This window comes from Patella vulgata, chromosome 7 (assembly GCF_932274485.2).
Source record: "Patella vulgata chromosome 7, xgPatVulg1.2, whole genome shotgun sequence".
In the NCBI taxonomy this organism is placed as follows: Eukaryota; Metazoa; Mollusca; class Gastropoda; family Patellidae; genus Patella; species Patella vulgata.
Genome location: NC_065885.2, coordinates 12833441 through 12857987, shown reverse-complemented (window position 1 = coordinate 12857987; position 24547 = coordinate 12833441). Strand labels below are relative to the sequence as shown.

Below are 24547 nucleotides of genomic sequence, written 5' to 3'. Positions count from 1 at the left end.
GTAGCCATTTGAATTGTGATTGAAACTTCCACATAATGGTATATTAAATGGACCATCCGGACGATTCGGTTTCCAGTACCTAAACGTGAAATCGGCACTTGTTCTTCCATCTACCAGATCAAAACTTTTATCACTTTGTATGTTAAACATACCAAACACATATCTTTCAGCTGAAAAAAATTGAAAAAAATCGACCAATTATAATAAAAAAAAAATAGATCATTAATAATAAAAATATCGATCATTAACAATAAAAAAAATCAACCATTAATAATGAAAAGATAATCTATCATTAATTAATGAATACTTATGATTCAATTGATAATTTCAAAATTCAGATCGCAACCTATACATGCACATATCCTATGATCATTCAATAGATAAACCACCATAACTGTAAACTATCCTTAATCAAAACATAAATTGTAAACTATCCATGAAACTATAAATTATCCATAATTAAAATACAAGCTGTAACCTGCCAATAATAAAACACAAATTAAAAACTATCCATAATTAAAACATAAACTGGAAACTATCGATAATTAAAACATAAATTATAAACTATCCATAATTAAAACACAAACTAGAAACTATCCATAATTAAAATACAAACTGTAACCTGCCAATAATAAAACATAAATTGTAAACTATCCATAATTAAAACACAAACTATAAACTATCCATAATTAAAACACGAACTATGAACTGTTCATAATAAAATTTAAATTTGTGATGGTGATGTCCTCTTCGTAATTTTAAGAAAGCCCATTAGACCTAGTAAGAATTTATTTGAAGGGGGAGAGGGTCATTTGCGAAAGGGTCGAGGGAGCGAGAAAATTCGGCACCCGTTTTCGTTATTTGTCACCCTTTTTCAAATCGATTTTCTCTGTCCTTTCACGATATCTGATCAAAGGGTAATGCTACCAAGCACTTAAAATAGTTTAAACTTGGCCTACAAAATGAACAGACATCATTTTGATTTTGCAGTAAAAATGCGAAAATAACCACTACCACGAATACTGAGACAATACGCACACCATTTGGTTATCCATGGATACGCGGTTTAGCCGAATTCGTTCTTTCAAAACAAAATACAATACTTGTAATGTATATAAATTGTTGTTTGTTAATCGTTTACTTTTCTTACTTTTTTATTGTTCAAAATAGGAGTAAGCAACACTCACTTGGGATGAGATATTGTATGATGATATCAGTCTTTTCTTGACTATCAAAACTAACCAGGTCTCCACCATCCGCCTGACAAAAGTTTCTAGCATCGTAAAAGTTTTTTTCGATCCAATAAACCCGAAAACAGAAACCCGATTCCAATGTGTAGGTATTCGGACATACTGAAAGAATAATAAACAGAGCAATCGATGAAATAGTCATAAATAAAGAAAAGGGCATGCCGTTCAATTGAAAAAACACACAGTTCAAACAATCAATAATTCTAGAATGAGAAAAAACTACAGTTCAGCAATTCTAGGATGAGAAAGGAATCAGTAATTATAGAATGAGGAAAACTACAATTCAATAATTATAGAATGAGAAAACAAACAGTTCAATAATTATAGCATTATTAAAACAAACAGTTCAATAATTATAGCATTATTAAAACAAAATCAGTAATTCTAGAATGAGAAAAAAATCAGTAATTCTAGAATGAGAAAACACTAGAGTTCAATAATTCTAGAATGAGAAAAATCGAAAATGTTGAACAACATTATAACTTTGCATTAAAGTTACAAACTTGAAAAGGAGTGATCGTGCATACAGCTCGGCTCGTATATCATCTGTAAAACAATGTAGACAACACACAGTCGTACATATCTCTTGCTATATTTTGAACTATATGTAAATTGTATTACATACCACCCAATGCACAGCAAAGATGATATTCTTGGATCGGAATTATAGTGATAGATTAGTGGCTTAATAATACAGACATGTTTCGTGTTTGGATAAGACACGACTACAGCAAAGTGTCTTAGTCTTACACTGTTAGAAAAAATCTGGTAAATTTACATGAAAATTATTAGCAGCAAAAGTTTCCTGTAAATTCCTGTAATAAACATTCAGCTGTAATATTACAGGGTTTCTGTAATTTGACTTTGTGAGTAAATTTACCTAAAAACAGTAAATGGAAAATAACATGAGTTTGTTTTTTAACTTTGGACTGTAAATTCACAGCAACACAGTAAATGTAAATTTAAAAGCAGTAAATGAAAAATTACAGACAAATGTTAAAAAAAACCACAATGATTTTAACTTCCGTTTTACAAACCCCCCCCACCCTTTTTTAGTTAAACAACAATTTCACCGTAAGAGAAATAAAACCTCAATTGAGTAAGAGGCATTTAACACTCGGCTTGTTCTTGCGTACTGTAAACGTAAGACTACTCCTGTGAGCCATTAGGTAACATAAGTCGAAACCGCCGCTGAATGATCGCGGCGGTTCCAGGCTCTCAGATGTAAGCTGGCGGTATTGTCTATTGCATTGAAACTCTGCTCTAGAGACACTCCAGCTAACACTGGCCTATCGGTGTAATTAACCGTCTTCAAGTGAGCTTGATTACGAGATAATTCAACTTATTGCCAAAGAGTCAAAACATATTTTTATACGTTTATGAACATACTTACAATCTGATTAACGTACGATGAATACTAATACACGTTGTAGATCGTATAAATAAAGGAAATTAGATATATATAACATGCAATATACCAAATTTCACAAAATGTGATTGTCCATATTATGGTTAATAAAATAGAATGAATACTATGAGAAGATAATTATTAGGAATGGTTCGTTGCTATGATAAAATAAAATAAGAGACAGTAAATTTACCAATAAGTAAATTTACAAAATAATGCGAATAAACGTAAATCTGTAAAATTACCTGCTGGCTTTTCTATTTTCAGTTCAATATTGAAATATTACGCATGTATTTTTACCGGGGTTTAATGTGCCTTTGGTTTCATCAAACTTTATTGTAAAAAAGAATGAAACATGGTAAATATACATCATTTGGGTAAACATTCCGAACATTTTATGGTAAAAACAAATAATTTAATTGCTGTAAATTTACTTATATTTCTCACCTGAAAGTTTACAAAATAATGTGAACAAACGTAAAATCTCTAAAATGCATGCTAAGAGACAATGAATTTACCGAATGCGATAACTACCAATAAGTTAAACATACATTATGCAAGAGCTAAATCTGTCTATTGCAGGTCTTTCTTTAGGCCTGAAATGTTATCTAAATTATTAATTAGACATTTATAACATGAAAAGACAATAATCAACTCTCGATGCCATTTTATGTTTTGGATTTTCACTGGATTTGAGTCCGATCTGTGGCTCAACGCTCATTAATGATTGAATTCAAAAATGGATAATCAAGACTATATTTTTTTATCGTACTGACTTTAGTAATGATGATCGAGGCTAGTCCTAACATTCAGTCTTTAATATCTCGGTTCAGAGTGGATCAATTTGACAGAAATTTTCAGCATATTTCATTTCCATTATCTACTTTTTAACTCTTATAGTGAGAACTGCTGTAATTTTATTTATATTTCTAACCTAAAAGTAAATTTACAAAATATTGTAAATAAATGTAAGATCTGTAAAATTACATGCTTGCTTGTTTATTTTCAGTTCATTTTGGAAATATTATATATGTAAAAATGTATTTTTACTAATTTTGAATGTGTCTTTGATTTCATCACTGTCTATTCTAAAAAGAAGACACGAAACTCTGTAAACATACACGAAACTCCGTAAAAATACGCCAGACATGGTAAAACTACTATATTGTGGAGAATATACCGATAATTAAGGTACAAAAACTACTTGTACTACTGTAATATTACATAAATTTCTAACAGTGTACCTCATCAGGGAAAGACTGTAATAGTGACGTGTTCTAAATATTTACCGAAAATAATATAGCCTACCGTTCTATAATAAGAAGAAAAAAATCAGGGTTAGTATAACACACAGTTCAATAAATATTCAAGATAGAGATAAAAATTCTAGAGCAAAATCAAAACTGCATATCGACCAGTAACACCGGGAGCGAACTCTAGCCCCCCACGCCCCTTTGTCAGCGGGTCAGCGTGTTACTAACTGGGTCTGACTCTCTGCTACCCGTGCATTATATATTATATACCGGAATAACTTCTGACTGACATCCATATACATAATATAGTTTTCTTTAATAAAATAATTTTACAGTTGACTAAAAAAATTAACTTACCTCTTGATGGAGAAACGTAATAAGTCGTGCTTGAGATCTGAGTCGGAGACGTAACGTTATAAACGTATCTGTGTAGATAGCACATCTTCGTGTTGATATCATAGAAAAACGACATACAGTTCAAATTTTCGAAACATTTTTTTGCGCATTTAATTTTATGACAATTGATTGTTTCAAGTTCTGTATTCGGATAAGTCATTTTATTATCCATGCTTTGCACTCTATACCAGTTAATGTCGTTGCAGTCAGCAAACCAGATCAGAAATAAAGTTAGCGAAAACCAAAGAACTTTCGTCATTTTACTAGAAGTTCATCTGTCTGTATGAGACGGACACTAAGTCCCCGTGAGAGAAAAGTACACGGTATCTTGTAAGTTTCTAAACGTCATAATGTACGGCAATCAATACTCGTAGTATATATCAGAACTAGTAATACGGGCTACCATGATGGCATCTTGAAACAGGAAGAAGACGGTAGTGTGTGTGGGGGTGTGCGGGAGTGAGGGTATGGGTGTGCCTGAGAGAGAGAGAGAGAGAGAGAGAGAGAGAGAGAGACGGGGGGTAATCAAATTTAGAATTTTTAAAACTAATATATTATAGCCATGTAGTTCAGCAGTCCAAATTTCTGACCATAGATCAGTTGTATTAGCTAAATCGCTAATATATGGGACCTAGAAATTGACACAAATGGGTCGCAACGCATATAATAATGTAATATGAATATATATAAACTGATTTGCATTCAATTGTTTCTGTTTTACTGTAATTTCTAATCAGTTATGTTCGGCGAAATGCGCCAGATGTCTCAATCGAATGGCAATCTCTAGCGTCTGGTTTTGCCAGTCTACACCGTTAGTATTTACTGCGCATGCTCTCCAGATAAGATTATGGCTTGTCACCGTTTGGCATGACTTGTGGAATATGTCTAGCCTTGCACTTCAAGTCCCTTGTTACAAATGGTGCTAAAACACATTATGGTACAAGATTCGTGTACCAATGGTAAAATGTCTATTTTGTCTTAAATATTGGATATCAGAAGCCCATATTTTCCCGGTAAGATCACAACATCAATGTTGATTTGAATTGACAAAAATTTGTGTTTTCAAAGTAAAAGACTTTGGATGATACTGAATAAGAGACTTAGCTACTTTAACATCAGTTAAAACACGTTTGATCATTCCATTCTAAACAGCTGTTTTCCATAAGCATGTGTTTTGTTGTTATGGAAATACTTGTGTCTGTCTGTGTGCCATTTTCCATAATTACAAATAGACTCTTTATGAGATTTGTTAATGGATCATTCCAGGCAAGGGGTTGGTGAAGGCGGGCGTGCTAAGCCCATACAAAATAATCTCGTTTTAATTGGTCGCAACCGAGTTAATGACCATAAACTGATCTAAAGACAACAATCAAGTTTAGACCCGCCAATGGATGGTTTAGTGATTTAACGCGTGCGCGTGAAATTATAAGGTCTGTCATTGAGTCAAGTTGCGTGGTTTCGATTTTCCGCTTGTACGTGAGTGACAAGGGGTGGGCTCGCTTGTCCAGTTTCGTGGGTTTTCTCTGGTTTCAACAGTTTTCTCCCACTGCTAAAGACCCCCCGTGTACACATTGGCGTGCACGTAAAAGATTACTTGGCAGTTGGAATTCGATATAAGAGTAGGCCGTAGTGCCGCTGCCGGGGCAAAATTCCCCTCATAGCACACTGTATGGCGTATGACCGTCTTCATTAGCCCAGTTTAGGAGCAGAACAGTAGGACGTTAAACCCCATTTCATTTCATCTCTCTCTCTCTCTCTCTCTCTCTCTCTCTCTCTCTCTCCTGACAGTCGATACACACAACCAATAATATTTTATTCCCAATAAAATGTCATTTTAACCTAATGGCGTAATAAAATCCAAGTATATATATATTTATATTTATATGTATAATATAATGTGATATTTGAGGAGATTAGGATGATACGATTGTAAATGTTATACAATGGGTGTTTGTATCTTCCATCAAGCGTTTTACAATTGTTTTTTCTATCTTCTATCATAACAGTGTAAATAAATGTAATATTATATATCATATTTTGAGTCAAACAGCAAATTGGGTGCACAACTAACGTGACCCAACCAGGTGCATACGAGCCTAATAAACTATAAGTACTAGAGATGAAAATATTATAGCAACTAAAACAGTGGACGTGTTCATATTGGTTTGTATTTTGTTGAACGGATTTTACTGGGGATACTTCATACAGTTAAAAGCGGTTAAACGGATTTTACAAGGGGTACTCCATTGCAAACAGAAGCGTTGAACGGATTTTCGGATTTTACAAGGGATACTTCATACAGATAAAAGCGGTTGCCGGATTTTACAAGAGATACTTCGTTTCATACGGATAAAAGTGGTTGACCGGATTTTACAAGGGATACTTAGCTGCAAACAGAAAGCGGTTGAACCGAGTTTACAATGAATACTTCATACCGATCAAAGCGACATCACTGAAGAAACGAAAACTGTAATTGCGTAAAAAGAATTAAGCCGATATTTGTCGGGTTGGTTCCGGGAAGTTTCGTTTGACAATATGTTGAATAAATTAAATTGAAAATAGGTTATAGCAGTGAATTTGTCAGGTTTGTGCCAGGTAGATCGAATTGAATTGAAGAACCAGGTTGCTTCCTATTCTAACAGAGTTTACAGGATTCCACATTTAGTTAGTGAATTCGGATTGGTATTTAATATAATTTTCGGGGTGCATTTACATGACCGAGCAATAAATTCAGTTTCTAATGACCGTACTATGAAACCAGTTCTTTATTGAGTTAGTGAATTCGGTTACAAGCCAGACAGTTAGAGCTAGGCTGAAGCCGGAAAGCCCTCCAAGCTCTCATAGACGATACCACAAGTAGACATTTTATTATTTGGAATACCATTTGCAGCAGATAGCATAGTTTGACAGACACAATGGGTGATACATTGATGGAAATGTTAATTAACGAAGATGATGACTCTCAATCAGATGACAATGGACAGGTGGAATTTTGTTCTATCAAATACGATGTAGATCTTTTTTTTCTATAAAATACATTTATTCGTAATTAGTATAAGCTACCTACACTTTATTAATTTTTAGTTTTAGCGTTTTTCAAACTTTTAACCGGATTATTGCCATTATTATTGTTTAAAAACAAAATTGACGTTCTAACTCATGACGTCAAGACCGGTCGCATGACGTTTTAGCTTGTGGTGCTTTGTTTTGTTTTCTTTTTCCTTGTAAGTAAAGTCTGTATCACTATAGACCGGTCGCGTGACGTTTTAGCTTGTGTCTGTATCATTATAGGACAGGGGCTATACACCACAGTTGACGCTTTCGACTGGTCCCTGGATCCCCATTCCGCAACCCTCAGCAGATTCCAGTACCCTAAATCTAGCCTCGGCTGTATGACGAAGTCTGCCACTGGAACTACTTTCAAATAACCAACGGCGCTGCCCATGACGACGCCTTTGAGGAATGTTTTATCATACAAATATTTCAAACTCTGGAGCTGTTTTCTGTCATGTTTATTCTTCAAACAAGGGCAACTTTGCACTGAAAATTCTACACACGCTTCGAAAGACGCAATTTTGATAACTTCTTTTTAAAAGCGGCAAGTTTTCCTCATAAGTAAACCGGTGCCGCATCGCAATTGTATAGGCGTAGGTACATATCTCTTACCGTCATACAGCCGAGGCTAGATGTAGAGTAACGGAATCTGCCGAGGTTTGCCGAGTGCCCGGATCCCTTGACATCATTTGATATTTGTTGTTTAAAATTCTTGCAATGTCTGTGAAATTTTACTGTACTGACTCGCTCCCAGCTGCCAGCCTCTTAAAAAGTCATTAAAAAGCCTACAGAAAGAGCCAAACCATTTTTTTTTTCGTTTCGTTGCGCCGTCTTTATTAGCCCAGTGGTGCAGTAAAGTCCATTTTATGTTGTTTGCTTGCGTTTCGGGTAAAGACTCGATGTTGAAATTCTCAAAAAGCAATAAAAAAATGTATTAACTGTTCTGTTCCTAAACGATTGATAACCATTTCCAATTTCAGATACAAGTAAGACTGCGACCACCGGATTACAAAATATTAGCCTTTGTTGCTTGTATCTTCAATCCCGTATTTGGTATGGTAGCCTGGCTGACCAATAGACGAGCAAAGCTTCTATTAACAAATGGTCGTTATTCAGACGCCAACATGTGTTACCTTGCATCCTTTACGTCCAGTTTATTTGGGATTTATTTAACAGGTAAGATGATTGGCTAGTGTATAACGTAACATTGTTGGCTAGACAAATCGGCCCCGTTTGTCGCGACGCAGGAGCGCCATCACGTAGTGATCTCTAAAACTATTATGGCCACTTCCGCCTTTATTTCTATCGGGTTTGGAGCTCAAAGTACGATAATAAACTCGCTCTAACTTGACTGAATGAAAAATCTAACATACCTTTCGACTTTGTGGAATAACAATCTATAATTCTACGGATCTTTTTTTTGAAAATCTTATCGGATTCCTGAGAACAGATGTAGGCCTATTTTCTTCATGATCACCATCAAAACATTGAAGAATCCATTATGTCGTAAATTTTATGTTAATTAGATTGCCATTACTTTTTCTCACTGTTTTATTGTCGATTTGGGATGATACGAATATTTAGTATATATTAAAGACGTCTCTATTCATTTGACCTCATTTGACGTTTAAACCTACATAATGTACATGAATTTTAGGTACTATTTTTTTTTGCGGATGAATACAGCTGTTCTGTATTGTATTCTGTTGTAGACTGTGAAAATTTTGGATCCATGTGTCGACGCTTTAAATCACATGGATCCATTAAACCTTCTAACTGTTTAATTCCATTTTTTTTCATTGAAGATTCTTATATTACAAATCTTTCCTTACACTAGAAACGTAATCACTGGTTTCCATTATAGCTACTTTGATTGGTCAGTTTTCGCTTCATTGATTGTGAAATGAGAAGGATAGGTTATAATGTGAAATCCAAAGAATAAAGTGATTTGTTTATAAACGTTGACAGACAGTTACCGTCATAACCTCACAGCTGATGTTTTATATTTTGATTCTAAATAATGAATGAATAAAATCAAAAGAATCTGCGACGGTTCGACTTTTTCATTAAGAAAATTCTATGAAGCTTAAAAAGAACGCTCGTAACAATATTATGGCCTCGACCATATTGGTTTCAAATTCGTTAATAAGTTTTATTAAAGATACATTATGTAAGATTTAGATAAAGAACTAGCCACTCTTGCTATAATAGTTCGAAAGTAGATGGTATAAAATGAATAATTTGAAAATTCCATTCAAATTACTCTATTGCGAGCCTTTGAAGGTTTGACAGACGTGTGCAATAATTTCAACCACCGTACTGGTTGATCGAAGCTAAGTCTCGGTCCTCCATATTTGAGTAAATCGAAGTATCGCTGAACCATTCTAATCTATTTAATATCGGAGAAATCTGATGCCATCGAGAGTTGATTATGGCCTGGATCAGTTAATTAATGTCTAATTAATACTTTAGATAACATTTCAGGCCTAAAGAAAGACCTGCAATAGGCAGATTTAGCTCTTGCATAATGCATGTTTAAATAGGACATCATGTAATGCTACAGAAATGGATAATATAATTGTTTAATAATAATAAAAATAATAATCTTATATAGCGCTGGAATTCCAACCAAAAGGTTGCTCATTGAGGCAAATTACAGACTACAGACACTCGCACGTGCTTTGGTAATGAAATACGTCACGCGGGTCCAAAAGTTCAACTAGTGTAAATAATGTACGCTTGGCAAGTGGCCCGTACCATTATTTGAAATAATGGTACGCCAACATCAAAGGGTGACGTCACATCTGTATTTTAAATATGTTTTATTTTAGGATTGGTTGTGTTCCTGCTCTTGGTACCTACGATGATACCCGCCTCATGATGTTAACACCTGAAAATATGCAACCGATAGTGTTCCGCTTAAACTTTTTCTGTGAATCAAAGTGAAAATCGTTTATAAACGCAAGATACTGCTTTTTAAATTGTTTCGACAATCTATAGTGTACGATATGTATAAAAATGACGATAATACTTTTAAACTAAAAGGTATAAATATTGATTTGAGGCCTTCTATTGCTCTCCGGTAAAGACTTCACAAAAGCTAACAAATTTTAGATGTACTTTTCAATTGTAAATATTTACTACTTTGTATTGTAAATACTAATTACTTTGTATTGTAAATACTAATTACTTTGTATTGTAGATAATCATTATTTGGTACTGTATTAAACTATATGTTAGTCCCGAAATGACGTAGTTTATGTTAAGTGCTCGTTAAACACCATCTCTCTCTCTCTCTCTCTCTCTCTCTCTCGCACACACACTACCCCACCCACACTCCTCTTTATTGAAAATCGTAAATCATTTTAAAAAATGTCAGGATATATAATACCCGAAACGTTTATGGTTTGTTTGTTTAAAGTGATGAGTAGATTTATAATTTATGATTTATTTCAATGGCCGCTGTCTACTACGAAAGACTATTACTGCCACGTAGAATTCACTTTTTTATATTTTAATTTTGGTTTTGCACCACCTGCTAGATAATAATAAATAGCAATTAAATAAATGCAATGCTCTAGCGAGAAAGTGAAATGCAGTTATGGGAGATCATATTAAATTTTAGTTGTTTGGATCAGTACTCCCTGGCATGTTGACTGATAAGTGGTACCGGATGTTCTAGGAAATTGATACATTTTTTAAAATATAATATGTAATGCGGGGGGGGGGGGGATCGTTTTTATGCCCCAATAATTATACAGTAATGGGCTTTCGTAATCCATGGATAACAACCATATTAATCATATTGAATTGCAATGCGCTCCAGGGTTTAATATGCAAATATTCAAGAGGCCTACTTCAGATCAAACGCGTAGCTGGCAAAGGTACAACTGTGAAAAGATTCGAAAAATTTAAACATTGATCCTTGAGTAGTCTCGAATACGCATTTAAAGAATGAATGTTGACCATTGTTCAAATAAGGGGTTTTTTTTGTGTGTGTGTGTGTGTGTGTGTGTGTGTGTGTGTGTATTTTGGGCATGGATCCGTAAAAAGTATTTGGTATTGCGTATATTAGCCATGATTCACCATTTTCACAGATTGAAATCGACCTTAGTTAAAATGTGCACCTTTAAGACTAACGGCAATCTCCTTTATGTGAGTTGCTTTATAAACTGTGGATTTGCAGTTGACACTTGTTTCGGGTTATGATGTATGGGTTACATGAACTACGTCCACATTAGGAAGGTTTGGCTTGGATATTTTAACTACTAAATGTACAATTGACTAATCCTATTTCCTGTCATTACACTATTTGGATACGTTACACGACCGAAAATGTACCGCAAGATTGTGGTGCAAATGTTATTGGGGTGGTTCGTTGCATTGGTTTCATCAAACATTGCTGTTGGTCTTAATTCCACGGATCAAGCATCATCAGAGACAATCAACTGTACCATTCATCCAGTGGATGTAAGTGTTCGGGATAAGGTTGTTAGATTACTAGAGACTGGTGTTAAAATGATCGAATACGATCTTAAATTCGAGGATTACCCCGACATAATGCTTAATACAAAAAGTGCTATGAGTTTTAGGCTGAGTCATTGGGTAAGGACGATGAAAAGTCAAGCTAGAAGTCTGTTGATGCTGGATGGAAATTATGAACTGTTGTCTCTTGGTGCTATGTGGATAGGGGTAGAGGCAATGGAAGTGGATATGTTTGACGAACCAGGTGGCTGTATTGGTGCATTATCAGTACACGAAACGACATCTCTCATACGAGAAACGCTTTTATATGATTTCAGAGAAGTCGATCGAACTAAGCCAACACCAACCCTCGAAACAGAGGAACACGTCTGCAACATGTATGTTCGCGATGATAATGGTTATGCTGCCTTTGTGTATAACTGCTGTCACTATGATCCTGATGGAGTATTAATATGTAAGGATATTGTACGAGGGGATTGGATGAATGTTTTGGTTATATTTATAGTCTTTATTAAAATTTTGATACTTTTGTTCAGTCCTCTGTTGATTCCAGAAAAATTATATCTTATGAAATTCACAGCGACTGAGTATCACTACCACCCGAAAGACCAAGAAAAGAAAACAATTAGAGTTGTCGCCACTAGATTTCCAGAATCTTTCAATTGTGCTAATAAAGTTGTCAAATTAGATAGAATCCAAAGCATGGACTTTTTCAACACAATGCTAAATACTATGAAACTGAACAAAATATACGAAGTGGAATTGAATGATATCCGACTCTCTGTTAGCCAACATCGTTTGTTGCGTGAAAATTGCGTTCCGGTTGGTGTTTTCCGCTATTTATATAACAATTTCTGTCGCTGTAAAATAAGGTTCACCGAAACTCTTAAACCGTGCTGTAATAAAAGTATATGCGGTAACCTTAATCCTGGATTTGGAATGGTGCCTTGGCATAAATGTCTCAGAACTTTCATGAAATTAATTCAAATAGTATTATTGGCCGTGCCGTGGATCTTGCGAATCGTGATCTACACCAGCTTTGAGCATGATGATATAACCCAGAGAAGGGGAGTAGCCAACAGCATGGGATTAAAAACACCGTTTGAAAGAAGTTTTACCCTTCACTTGACACCCTTTCATGGAATCTTTTTGATCTGTTACATTGTCCTAGCCTTAGATTCCCTGGTTTATGGGGCTTTGACGAAAGCCTTTCAAGAAAAATTTAAAATGGTATTAAGAGACTGTTTCAGGGATATGAAAGGGAAATCAAAACTAGGAGTTTGTAGCTGGGCGATGAACTTGGCTTTAGTTCCTTTCGATACTTTCGGGATTATTGGGTTCATACTGGTGGTGCCTTTTTGGATTATCCTCTCTCCTCTAATTAGCGTGGTGTTCATCTTCTACTTCATCCCAACAATCAACCTAACGTTACGACTACTGATACAGCTATTCATCTTTCTTTGTCCAGAGTCCTTCACTATTAGATGCAAGATCTTCAAAGCCAGATATGAACCAATGAAAGAAAAACTACGGTTAAACAAGCTTAGCGAACAAGAGGATTTTCGGCAGAAGGGGAATTTGTCTAAGACCGACCTTTTTCTTCAGTTCGTTGTGATTTTAGGTGTTATCATATCATTTTGGTCTTTGACATTTCTGGCCATGGAATGTATATCGTTTTTCGTGGAAGTTGGCGTGTACACATTAATAGGAATTATTATTAATGCTGACGTGACTGTTCGATATATTTCTGTTATATTCTTGCTACTTTTATACGTTCGTGATTGTTTTGGTAAAGTCTATAAGAAATATCTTAGCTTTTACAAAGTTATTACCAATCATATTTTAAATCAAGAAATGGAAAAAATAATAAACATCGCAAAAACTGATGCCATATGCCAGGAAAATACCGTGTTTCGTGTTGAGTGCGACGATAATTCAAAACCTGATATTTATCTTATGGTAAGAGATGGAATCATCAAGTGGCAGACCTCTGGGTTCCTTGTCTTTTTGGATCAAGAAGACACGCCTTATTTCTCTGAAAAATTCTTCTTCGATGCTATTGAGATGAAATACCATGGATGCCCTGGGCCACTATATAAAACTATTTTTGGTACCTTTTTGGAGTTTTTCAAACTAATTTTGTTTTTGTCGTTTTTTATCATTGTGGTAATGACCTTTGGTGATGTATATAATATTTCCTCGACAAATCAAATGTTGGCAACCGTTGCCGGTGGATTAATGCCTGTTATATTTCGCCATGTTTTCGCTGGAAAGGGCACAGACCCAACCTTGAATACGGACAGTGTTCAGTTCCAAGCTGAGTTTAATGCCGCTTTAAGAAAATTCCAGCAATCGTGGCCAGTGTATGACATAGTGCCAATAAAATATCGAGAACTTCCTTCAAGATATTCCATGGCCACAGACCTAAATAAGGAAGAATTTGCAGATGTTAATGGTCACTCCCGAGATGCTGATAATAATAATGACGTAACAGAACGGATGTTGATGACTTCGTCTACCCATAATTCAATAGAGACAAACGAGAACGAGGTAGATTTGATTGTAGATGTATCAAACTTTAGCGAGAGATACCGAGCAAAATTCGTTGCAAATGCTTCTGCTGGATCTATGTCTATGTTGCAAGAAATTTAGCGAGATCAAGGCACTGAAAAATGGACAGGAACTAATATATATAAAATATAAGTTATAAACCACATCCTGGGGATATCTAAAGAAAACAAAACAAGTCAATGCAAAATGAAAGAAAAGGACACACAACACCAATTAGACGATTCACATTAATGTAATATAAAAGTATATAGTCTGTTCTATATTCAATTTAGAATAAAAACTTTTGTTTTGTCAGGATCATTCCCACTCCAAATTAAAGTGTTGCTCTTGGAATCAACGGATAACAAGTAAACATGTAATGCATTACGTTGGGCCTGATAAGGAACATCGGTTAGTCGTTCGGATGGTAGGGGATGAAGGCGGGGCGGGGATGGAGGGGGTAGAGCTCCGGCTCATTAACCTCGTGTTCAGTCCTCATGTTGACTGAGAAAGTTCATCCGGTTTTTTTAGCGTGGTTCCACCTTGTAAGTAGGGTAGGACGGAGGGGCGGGTGTTGGGGCTGATAAAGGACATCGTCTAGACACTCAGATTGTACGAAAAACAGAGAACCCGTCTACACATTGGCGTGCAGTAATCGTTGAAATTCAATAGAAGTAATATACTAAAGGGAAGTAACTACCAAAGCCCTAGCCACATTTCACAGTTGTCTGACCAAACTCTTGTCGAGATTTTACCTGCTCGATTGTTTACTATAAGAACCCGTATGATCATAGATTAGGGGAAAATGTATGCTTGACTCTAACCCAAAGTTAAAACAAACAACAGTACAAACTCCAAATGGCAACGCCAAGATAAAATTCCTTATTATAAAAAGAAGGGATTATAACCACTATAAGTAATCAACCCTTTTCTGCTCTTATAAGACACAGTATATTGCAAGCTCAGATTTTGAGACGGATAGGATAAAACTAAAGCGATAATTTGTTGTTTAGATTGCCATGTTTCGGACATTTTCCTCATATGCGAAATTTATCTTTAGTGTTAAAGGCTCAATACCACTCTTGTTGTAACTGAATAATATATCCCAATCTTTATTCTGGTCAACAAATTGTACTATTTTAGAATATTTCAATTAATTGATGATATAAATTTCATCTTAACACACCTTATTTAAAAATTTTGAAAAATTCAACATAATGGTTTGAAACGTCTAACGTAAACCTTTTCAAATGAAACTTCGATTTAAAAATATTATCGAACCCTCTGGACAAGTAAAATAGGATGTAATGGATAATTTACACAACAGGTAGGACACTTAAACATCTAGTACTTAGATAGAGATATTATTTATTTTCTGGAGCTTTCAAGCCAGCAAGAGTGTTATTGTCCCTTTAAGACTTTACGGAGGCATAAGGTCCCACTGTTTTGGTATCTCTCTTAAAATAGATATTGATTAAAGAAAACATATCTTGACAATTTCAGGAGAATTACTTTAGTCTCCGCGAAGTTATAAGTGTTTGAGCATTTGACATGTTTTCGATTATCAAGAGAGAGAGAGAGAGAGAGAGAGAGAGAGAGAGAGAGAGAGAGAGAGATTGGGTTTAACTTCCACTCGACACAAACTAGGTCATTTCGGGACTAACATATGGTTTAATGTTTTATTTCAATAATTCGCCTGCGCGTAGTTCGGCCATCCAACACCCCCCCCCCCCGATTATCAAGTACAATTGCTAAACATAATAAAGTCTCGTTTATCCATGTTAACGTTAGATTATGAAATATTGATGATGTTTTAATCAATTCAATATAACGTTCATCCGAGCGTTTAAAGAGTTCATTGTGGGTTTGTCGTGTAAACAAATGCCTAATTAATGATTTATAAATAAACGCCAAATTAATAATTTATATAAGGTCTGTTTCCCATGTACGAGTCTTCGTGCCCGGCAAAAAATTCGATCTTATGCAAGTGCTACGGGACCTTTTTTATGTAACTGGCGAAAACGCGCGCATGGAAACGGGCTTCACAGTTGCCCCCCCCCCCCCACCTTTCCCCTCCCGAAAAAAGACCTGTAAAAAAAATCCAAATCATTACTAACTGCAAACAACAAACTTATTGTTGAAGGTCATTAATATAAAAGTTAAAGAGATCCGGTCTCAGCACTCATCCTTGTATAACTCCTATCGGGTGGAAATCTAAATTTTGACATGGAGAGGTTTTCTATATGTATACATGTAAACGATTAGCTTTACAATTCCCCATTAATCTCGAGATTTTGTAAAGCGTAAAGCGTAGATTGTAAAGCATAGATTGTAAAGCGTGTTATGGGGTGTTTATTGTTCTGTATGTTTTTTTGGTGGTTTGGGTAATTTTATTTCAGATGTAATAAATTGTTCACATAATCTGATCACATATTGCACTTCACATATGTTTAGTAAAGTAAATTCCTATTTTATAAAACAGGTATTTGGAAATCCACCTGGGTCACCTTATTTATGAAATGACGCCATATGTGTTGCTCTGGCTATAAAACAAACTATAGCATATCTTGTTGTGACATAAAATAAAGGGTATAATAGTACGTTGTTGAAAATAAGCCAAGATTCAATTGACGACTGTGATAATAATACCGGGCCCGGAAAAATTAATATCGATTATGTATTCACAGAATTGAACATATATTAATAACTGCAATAGATATTGTTAACTGTATTCTATGTAGTTCCAATAAACGAGAAGTGAAGAGGCGTTCTGATTCTCCAAAAAAGTGAACCTACCTTGCTTCGTTCTTTATGCTTAAAGGGTGTATGGCTCAGGTTTTTTTTCTTTTTCTTTTTTGGAAACCTTGAAATAGACCAAAGTGGTTCGATAAGCACATATTAATGTAATATGAATGTCTGTAAAGTGATTTATATTCAATTTTTAAAAACAATATTGTAATTTCTACTCAATCATGCTCGATGAAATGCGTGAACAGTTTGAATTGAACGGCAGTCGTTTACGCCTGCTTAGTGCATTCTATACGTTTTTTTAAATTATTATTTTGTCGTTTGAGAATCAGTCATTACTAATTACTTCCACATTGTGTTGTAGGATATGTTTTTATTTGTTCATTACAAAATGGCACCCGAAACCATAGGGTACACGACACGTGTAGTAATTATAAAATGACAATTGTGTTAGGAATATCGAACAATATTGAATACTAATTCGTGTTTTTAATTTTGAACATTATGGAAATTATTGAGTTAGAGACTTAGCTCCTTTAGAGTAGGTTTAACCGACCAATCCTGGAGATTATTTTAATCTATTAAAAGGCTTTGTGCAGAGACTTTTATTATGTGACATAAAGAACAAATACGTAGCCAATAAGACGAGTAGCAATTATACTTTATTATATTTGCTATTATGGACTATATATATATATATATATTGCTTCCTATTATAATGTATTGGTTACACGAACTACCTCCAGATTAGGACAACTTGGCTTGGATATTTTAACTATAACTAAACCCTTGGTTGTCAAACAAATTGGACTTGCCACGGGAGGTACCAGCTTCTACCTGCGTATACACCACTACGGGTTCTTCGTCGCAGAAGACACTAACGTCGGCATCGTCTGAGATGGAGGACTCCATGACCGGAACTGGCACACCGTATCGGGTTTCGGCTGTAAACGATTCTTCTACTTCCATAGGTTCAGTTGTTGGGACCTCCATAACTTCTTCTTGTTGTTCGTCCATATCTTCCGTCTGCTTATTAGATTTAAGGTTGTTTTTTTAAACATAAATTAGATTACAATTCAACTAACACAAAAGTGTAAAAAGATTTTTTTCTAGTCTGTGCCCGCGTTTATGTCTACTCTTGGCAAAATCGTTATAATATAAAAAAATCATGAAACAAGAATCAAAATGGCCGCCAATCGGGTCTCCAACGCCAATCCAACCTCCCAAGATGTAATTTCAAAACAGATTCTTACCTGCTGGTTCAAGTCGAGCCGTTTCTGCTTTAATCATAATGTGATTCTGTAATGTATGTATTTGAACAACATCGTAGCGCCGAACAACTAATGTTAATTAAGCATGATTTCAGAAAATTTGAACAGATTTGATAATAACATGCCGAAATTTTTTTCCTGACCGCGCCATATTATAAACATGAACTTCCGGTTTAAATTGTTGGGAGTTTTTTTTAAGGAAACGAAATACTAATATTATACAGAGAAACAATATCGATGCTAAATTACATACATGGTATTATTTTTTTTATATAAATATTCACAAACCTGCGGTCTTGTATTCTATGTGACCATTAGCTTACATTTGTCAAACATATCACTGCTCCAAAATCATTTCAGCACGTTGTTAAATGTTAAATTAATTGTGTGAAATCACTTCATTTAATGTCCGCTTCCACCGAGATGATATCGCAGACAAAATGTAGCCTATAGTACGTTGATTTTATCAACCAATCACATTCAATAACAGTTTTACTTATTTTCTTGTCAACGCATTTGGAGTAAATTGTTAAAATCACACCGGGCATGAGCGCTCAACAGGCCTTTGATCTACCAGTTTATTGGGCCCAACTTTATTTTAACTACAGACATCTTAACACCAATTAGCATTCAAGTCTGTCTGGCTATATTGTCTGAGTAAAAAATACCTTTCTCTTACTTGTGGGCCCCCGGATTAAGACTTTGTATGGAGTTCAAATTTAAAAAAAAAATATTTGTTGACGGTACACATTACTTGTGTTAATTATATGGAAAAAACACAAGATTTGTGTTAATGCATTAAAAAGAACACAAGTTTGTGTTAATGCAATGCAAAACAACACAAGTTTTTTTTCAGTGTACTAAATGTACAATTGACTAATCCTATTTCCTGTCATTACACTATTTGGATACGTTACACGACCGAAAATGTACCGAAGGATTCTTGTGCAAATGTTATTGGGGTGGTTCGTTGCACTGATTTCATCAAACACTGCTGTTGGTCTTAATTCCACAGATCAAGCATCATCTCAGAGACAATCAACTGCACGATTCGTCCAGTGGATGTAAATGTTCGGGATAAGGTTGTTAGATTACTGAAGACTGATTTTAAAATGATCGAATACGATCTTAAATTCAAGAATTACCCCGACAGAATGCTTCATACGAAAGGTGGCATGAGTTTTAGGTTGAATCATTGGGTACGGATAATGAACAGTCAAGCTAGAAGTCTGTTGATGCTGGATGAAAATTATGAACTGTTGTCTCTTGATGCTATGCGGATAGGGGTAGAGGCAATGACAGTTGTTATGTATGATGAACCAGACGGTTGCATTGGTGCATTATCAGTACACGAAACGACATCTCTCATACGAGAAACACTTTTATATGATTTCAAAGAAGTCGATCGAACTAAGCCAACACCAACCATTGAAACAGAGGAATACGTCTGCAACATGTATGTTCGCGATGATAATGGTTATGCTGCCTTTGTGTATAACTGCTGTCATTATGGTCCTGGTGGAGTATTAATATGTAAGGATAGTGTACGAGGAGTTTGGATAAATGTTTTGGTTATATTTATAGTCTTTATTAAAATTTTGATACTTTTGTTCAGTCCTCTGTTGATTCCAGAAAAATTATATCTTAAGAAATTCACAGCGACTGAGTATCACTACCACACGAAAAAGCAAGAAAAGAAAAAAATTAAAGTTGTCGCCACCAGATTTCCCGAATCATACGAAAGTCCAAATAAAAATGTCAAACTGGGTAGAGTTCAAGGCATGGAATACTTTAAGACAGTGCTAAATACTATGAACTTGGACAAAATTTACGAAGTGGAATTGAATGATTTCCGACTCTCTGTTAGCCAGCATCGTCTGATACGTGAAAATTGCGTGCCGGTTGGTGTTTTCCGCTATTTATATAACAATTTCTGTCGCTGTAAAATAAGGTTCACCGAAACTCTTAAACCGTGCTGTGATAAAAGTATATGCGGTAACCTTAATCCTGGATTTGGAAAACTACCTTGGCATAAATGTCTCAGAACTTTCATGAAATTAATTCAAATAGTTTTATTGGCCGTGCCGTGGATCTTGCGAATCGTGATCTACACCAGCTTTGAGCATGATGATATAAACCTGAGAAGGGAAGTAGCCAACAGCAGAGGATTAAAAACACCGTTTGGAAGAAATTTTACCCTTCACTTGTCACCCCTTCATGGAATCTTTTTGATCTGTTACATTGTCTTAGCCCTAGATTCTCTGGTTTATGGGGCTTTGACGAAAGCCTTTCAAGAAAAATTTAAAATGGTTTTAAGAGACTGTTTCAGAGATATGAAAGAGAAATCGAAACTAGGAGTTTGTAACTGGGCGATGAACTTGGCTTTAGTTCCTTTCGATACTTTAGGGATTCTTGGGTTCATACTGGTGGTGCCTTTTTGGATTATCCTCTCCCCTCTATTTAGCGTGGTGTTCATCTTCTACTTCATCCCAACAATCAACCTAACGTTACGACTACTGATACAGCTGTTCATCTGTCTTTGTCCAGAGTCCTTCACTATTAGATGCAAGATCTTCAAACAAGCGGATTTTCGGCAGAAGGGGAATTTGTTTAAGAAGGACCTTTTTCTACAGTTCGTTGTGATTTTAGGTGTTATCGTATCATTTTGGTCTTTAACATTTCTGGCCATGGAATGTATATCGTTTTTCGTGGAAGTTGGCGTATACACATTAATAGGAATTATTATTAATGCTGACGTGACTGTTCGATATATTTTTGTTATATTCTTGCTAGTTTTATACGTTCGTGATTGTTTTGGTAAAGTCTATAAGAAATATCTTAACTTTCACAAAGTTATTACCAGTCACATCTTAGAGCACGAAAAGGATAAAATTACAGATACAGCGCAAGCTGATGCCATGTACCAGAAGAATACTGTGTTTCGTGTGGAGTGCGAGAATAATACAAAATCTGATATTTATCTTACGGTAAGAGATGGAATCATCAAGTGGCAGACCTCTGGGTTCCTGGTCTTTCTGGATCAAGAAGACACGCCTTATTTCTCTGAAAAATTCTTCTTCGATGCTATTGAGATGAAATATCATGGATGCCCTGGGCCACTGTATAGAACTAATTTTGGTACCTTTTTGGAGCTTTTCAAACTAATTTGTTTTTTGTTGTTTTTTATTATTGTAGTAATGGCCTTTGGTGATGTATATAATATTTCCTCGACAAATCAAATGTTGGCAACCGTTGCCGGTGGATTGATGCCCATTGTGTTTCGCCATGTTTTCGCTAATAAAGGGTCAGATCCCAACTTTAATGCGAACAGTGTTCAGTTTCAAGCTGAGTTTAATGCCACTTTAAGAAAATTCCAGCAATCGTGGCCAGTGTATGACATAGTGCCCATAAAATCTCGAGAACTTCCTTCAAGAAATTCCATGTCCGCAGACCTAAATAAGGAAGAATTTGCAGATGTTAATGGTCACTCCCGAGATGCTGATAATAATAATGACGTAACAGAACGGATGTTGATGACTTCGTCTACCCATAATTCAATAGAGACAAACGAGAACGAGGTGGATTTAGTTGTAGATGCATCAACCTTTAGCGAGAGATACCGCGCGAAATTTGTTGCAAATGCTTCTGCTGGATCAATGTCGATGTTGCAAGAAATTTAGCGTGATCAAGGTATTGAAAAATGGACAGGAACTAATATATATCAAATATAAGTTATAAACCACATCCTAGAGATATCTAAAGAAAACTAAGCTTTAGATAAAAGAGTTGACCGTTCTTGCTATACGAATTATAAATAAAATAGATAACGTTAATCGTTCTAAAATAGATAATGCTTATAGTTCTAAATAGATAATGCTTATAGTTCTAAAATAGATAATGTTTATAGTTCTAAAATAGATAATGATAAATGAATAGATATATTGAAAATTTCAATAGAATTACTTTATTCTGAACGAAGTTATAGGTGTTTGAGCATTTGACATTTCCTCGATTATCAAGGCACTGCAAAATGGAAAAAAAAAGACTCACATTAATGTAATATGTTCTTTATTAAATTTACAATAAAAACATTGTTTTATCAGGATCATTCCCACTCCAAATTAAAGTGTTGCTCTTTGAAACAAGGCATATCAAGTAACCTACAGAGTGGCTCCACCTTGTCGATAGTGCAGTATGGTGGGCCTGATAAGGGATATCGTTTAGTCGTTCTCATGGTAGGGGATAGGAGGAATGTGTGTGTGTGGGGGGGGGGGGAGGGGGTAACTCCAAAAGCCATAACCACATGTCACGGTTGTCTGACCAAAGTCCTGTCGAGATTTTACCGGCTCGATTTTTTACTACAAGAACCCGTATGATCATAGAGTAGGGAGAAAAATGGATAAAGTTTGACTGCGTCAAGGCAGTGTATTAAAGCATACAATAACCTTTTGGTTTTTGTAAGAGAAAAACAGGCCAACAAGCTCGACACAATTCTATTAATTACGTGGGCGTACTGGAGTTACACCGCGCCTTGAACGTGTAAATACACAACCTTACAACTTGTAATGTAACATGAATATTAACTGATATACTAAAAGGGAAGTAACTCCAAAAGTCCTAGTATACAGGAGTGATAGTAGAACCACTGATATTTCCCAATTGATGTCAATATTAGATTCTTGCCATAAGTATTTTCTTAACATTCGGCGATGTCTAATATTCAAATAAAACCAACACATAGCCACATCTTTTGGAATGGTGCCTAGGCATAAATGCCCCAGAACCTTCACGGTGATAATTCTAATATCTTTATTGGCCTTGCCGTGGATCCTGCAAATCTGGGTCTACACCAGCTTTGAACATGAGGCTATAACGTTTATGTTATATTTTCTTAGGCTTGTTTGATTCAAACACAAAACAAACAACAATTCAAACTTCAAATAGCAACACCATTTTAAAGATATTGAAAATATAGTAATTTTATTTAATTTGATAATTATTAAAAGTAAGGATTATAACCACTGATTACACACTAGTTGTAATCCTAGCTTCTTTAGCCTGTTAGTGTTAGAGTTGACAGTCTTTGACGATATATATTAATGTTGCTACATTAAACATACATTATGCAAGAGCTAAATCTGCCTATTGCAGGTCTTTCTTTAAGCCTGCAATATTATTAATTAGACATTCATTAACTTATCCAGACCATAATCAACTCTCTCAATGTCATCGCTAGCCTGTAATATTTACTGGATTAGGATCCGATCTGGTGCTCAACTCCATTCAGGATTAAATCAAGAAAATGGATAATCGAGACTATGTATTTTATCGTACCGACTTTAGTAATGATGATCAAGGCTAGGCCCAAAATTCAATCGCTAAATTCTCGGTTCAGAGCGAATCAATTTGACTGAAATTTTCAGCAAATTTCCTTTACATTATCTAATTTTTAACTATTATAGCGAGAACTGCCAGCTCTTTGTCTAATTTCCCAGTATGTATCTTTAAATTTTGGATTTCTGTCCTCCTTCCATAATGTATCTTTAATATATTTTTTGGTTATGGTTGACAACATCCCATTGATCCAAACTAAATTGTTCACCCTGAACAACCATAGTACACCAAATGTTGGCTGCAAACAACAAACATATTGTTGAAGGTCATTAATATAAAAGTTAAAGAGAGTTGGCCTCAACACTCATCCTTGTATAACTCCAATCGGGTGGAAATCTGTCTTTTGACATACATAGTGGAGGTTTTCCATTTTCTTGCAATTAGCTTTAAAAATTCCCATTAATCGTTTAATTTGTAAAGCGTCGATTTTGCTTATAATTATTGTAGGTGTTTTTTTCGTGTGTGTGTGGGGGGGGGGGGTATGTTGATTTAGGAAAGTATATAAAAAAAATACTCTGCTCCTATAATAATCTAATCACACTTTGTCCAGTTGGTTGCTTTCCAATTCTATAATGCAGGTATTTGCAGATCTACCTGGTTCGGTTTCTGTTCGGACGCCATACCAATATTGTAGCGATATAAAGTACGAATAAAGGTTGATAATAGTACTTATTTGAAAACAAGTCAAGCCCCAGTGGATTTCTTTATAATACTGTAGTTGATATGCATAGTTCACAA

At 35.2% G+C, this 24547-nt stretch overlaps 1 protein-coding gene and 3 long non-coding RNA genes across 4 annotated transcripts; 2 read left to right on the top strand and 2 right to left on the bottom strand.

The window, feature by feature from the left end:
* LOC126827357 (uncharacterized) lies at positions 1-17254 on the bottom strand. Its single transcript, XR_008788741.1, has 3 exons — positions 17193-17254; positions 1188-1352; positions 1-170 (listed from the first exon to the last, which is right to left on the bottom strand). It is a non-coding gene; the product is annotated as an uncharacterized LOC126827357 (long non-coding RNA).
* On the top strand, positions 6375-10600 carry LOC126827359 (uncharacterized). Its single transcript, XR_007682675.2, has 3 exons — positions 6375-7291; positions 8342-8537; positions 10193-10600. It is a non-coding gene; the product is annotated as an uncharacterized LOC126827359 (long non-coding RNA).
* Positions 17255-17980: 726 nt separating the features above from the next.
* On the bottom strand, positions 17981-19094 carry LOC130013551 (uncharacterized). The gene is made up of 3 exons (XR_008788740.1): positions 18704-19094; positions 18398-18443; positions 17981-18170 (listed from the first exon to the last, which is right to left on the bottom strand). It is a non-coding gene; the product is annotated as an uncharacterized LOC130013551 (long non-coding RNA).
* Positions 19095-19623: 529 nt separating this feature from the next.
* On the top strand, positions 19624-23373 carry LOC126828078 (uncharacterized). The gene is made up of 4 exons (XM_056102238.1): positions 19624-19701; positions 19954-20081; positions 20613-21277; positions 23360-23373. The coding sequence occupies exons 1-4, from the start codon at positions 19624-19626 to the stop codon at positions 23371-23373; spliced, it is 885 nt and encodes a 294-aa protein (XP_055958213.1).
* Positions 23374-24547: the final 1174 nt, after the last annotated feature.

What these genes read in the sequence shown, in the direction of transcription:
- LOC126828078 (XM_056102238.1), top strand. Translation starts at nt 19,624, where the DNA reads ATGAACAGTCAAGCTAGAAGTCTGTTGATGCTGGATGAAAATTATGAA. An exon ending in TTGATGCTATGCGGATAGGG is followed by an intron (nt 19,702 to 19,953) that starts GTAGAGGCAATG and finishes TTAATATGTAAG; the next exon opens with GATAGTGTACGAGGAGTTTG. An exon ending in AAGAAATTCACAGCGACTGA is followed by an intron (nt 20,082 to 20,612) that starts GTATCACTACCA and finishes AAGAAATTTTAC; the next exon opens with CCTTCACTTGTCACCCCTTC.